General features: G+C 57.2%; 1 protein-coding gene across 2 annotated transcripts in view; it reads right to left on the minus strand.

Annotated features, from left to right (window-relative positions):
- LOC102240358 (arachidonate 15-lipoxygenase) overlaps window positions 1-607 on the minus strand; it is an 8,565-nt gene extending 7,958 nt beyond the window's left edge. The window contains exon 1 of one of the 2 annotated variants that reach the window (XM_005876964.2): window positions 411-607. In XM_005876964.2, the coding sequence (XP_005877026.1) occupies window positions 411-545 (135 nt within the window). In that variant the 5' untranslated portion in view covers window positions 546-607. The remainder of the gene's footprint in view (window positions 1-410) is intronic. The other variant, XM_005876965.2, reaches the window with a different exon arrangement.
- Window positions 608-725: the final 118 nt, after the last annotated feature.

A 725-nucleotide genomic window follows, 5' to 3' on the forward strand; every position in this document is an offset into this window, starting at 1 on the left:
TAGAAGAGGTTTGAAATAGGGTTTCAGAATGGAGGAAACTTCCCGGGCAAGAAACTCAGTGGTTAGAGCGTGTCCTGACACCCCAAAGTTCCAGGCTCATCCCAGGTCAGGACACATACAAGACTCAACCACTCATGAGTAAGTGGAACAAAATTAATCTCTCTCTCTCTCTCCTCTCTCCTCTCTCGAAATAAAATCGAGGAAACCAGAGACACGCAGCCCCTTCATGATCTCAACAAAAAGAGAGAGAGCTCTGTGCAGGAGGGTGTGCAGAAGCATCCTCACCATCCCAGGGAAGCCAGAGGGCCCTGACTTTTATTGAGCGCCTGCTGAGAGCCTCACTCTGCCCAGCGCCTCTCTTCCCAGGAATGTGACGGCCTCCGGGCTGGGGACCAGCTCCCGCAGCTCACCTTGCCCCGCGCTGGCCTCAGGCGCTTCCCGAGCTCGGCTTCCCCGTGCTGGCCCACCAGCCACAGCTGCACCTGGTTGCTGGAGCCCGCAAAGAGCGAGGACCCCGTGGACTCGCGGATGCGGTAGACACCCATCTTCCACAAAGACCTTTCGTGCCTTCTGAGGGGGAAGAGGAGTGGAGGTGCCTAATAAAAGGGCTCAAGACCCCGCCCCCCTAAAGCCTCGTTTTGAAATTTCGGACGTACAGGGTGTGGATGGATGGCAGGCCTCCAACCAACCCGGCCTGGCCACAAGCTCTGGGCAGCCCAGAACTC

Source organism: Myotis brandtii, unplaced genomic scaffold (genome assembly GCF_000412655.1).
Source record: "Myotis brandtii unplaced genomic scaffold, ASM41265v1 scaffold5019, whole genome shotgun sequence".
Taxonomy (NCBI): Eukaryota; Metazoa; Chordata; class Mammalia; order Chiroptera; family Vespertilionidae; genus Myotis; species Myotis brandtii.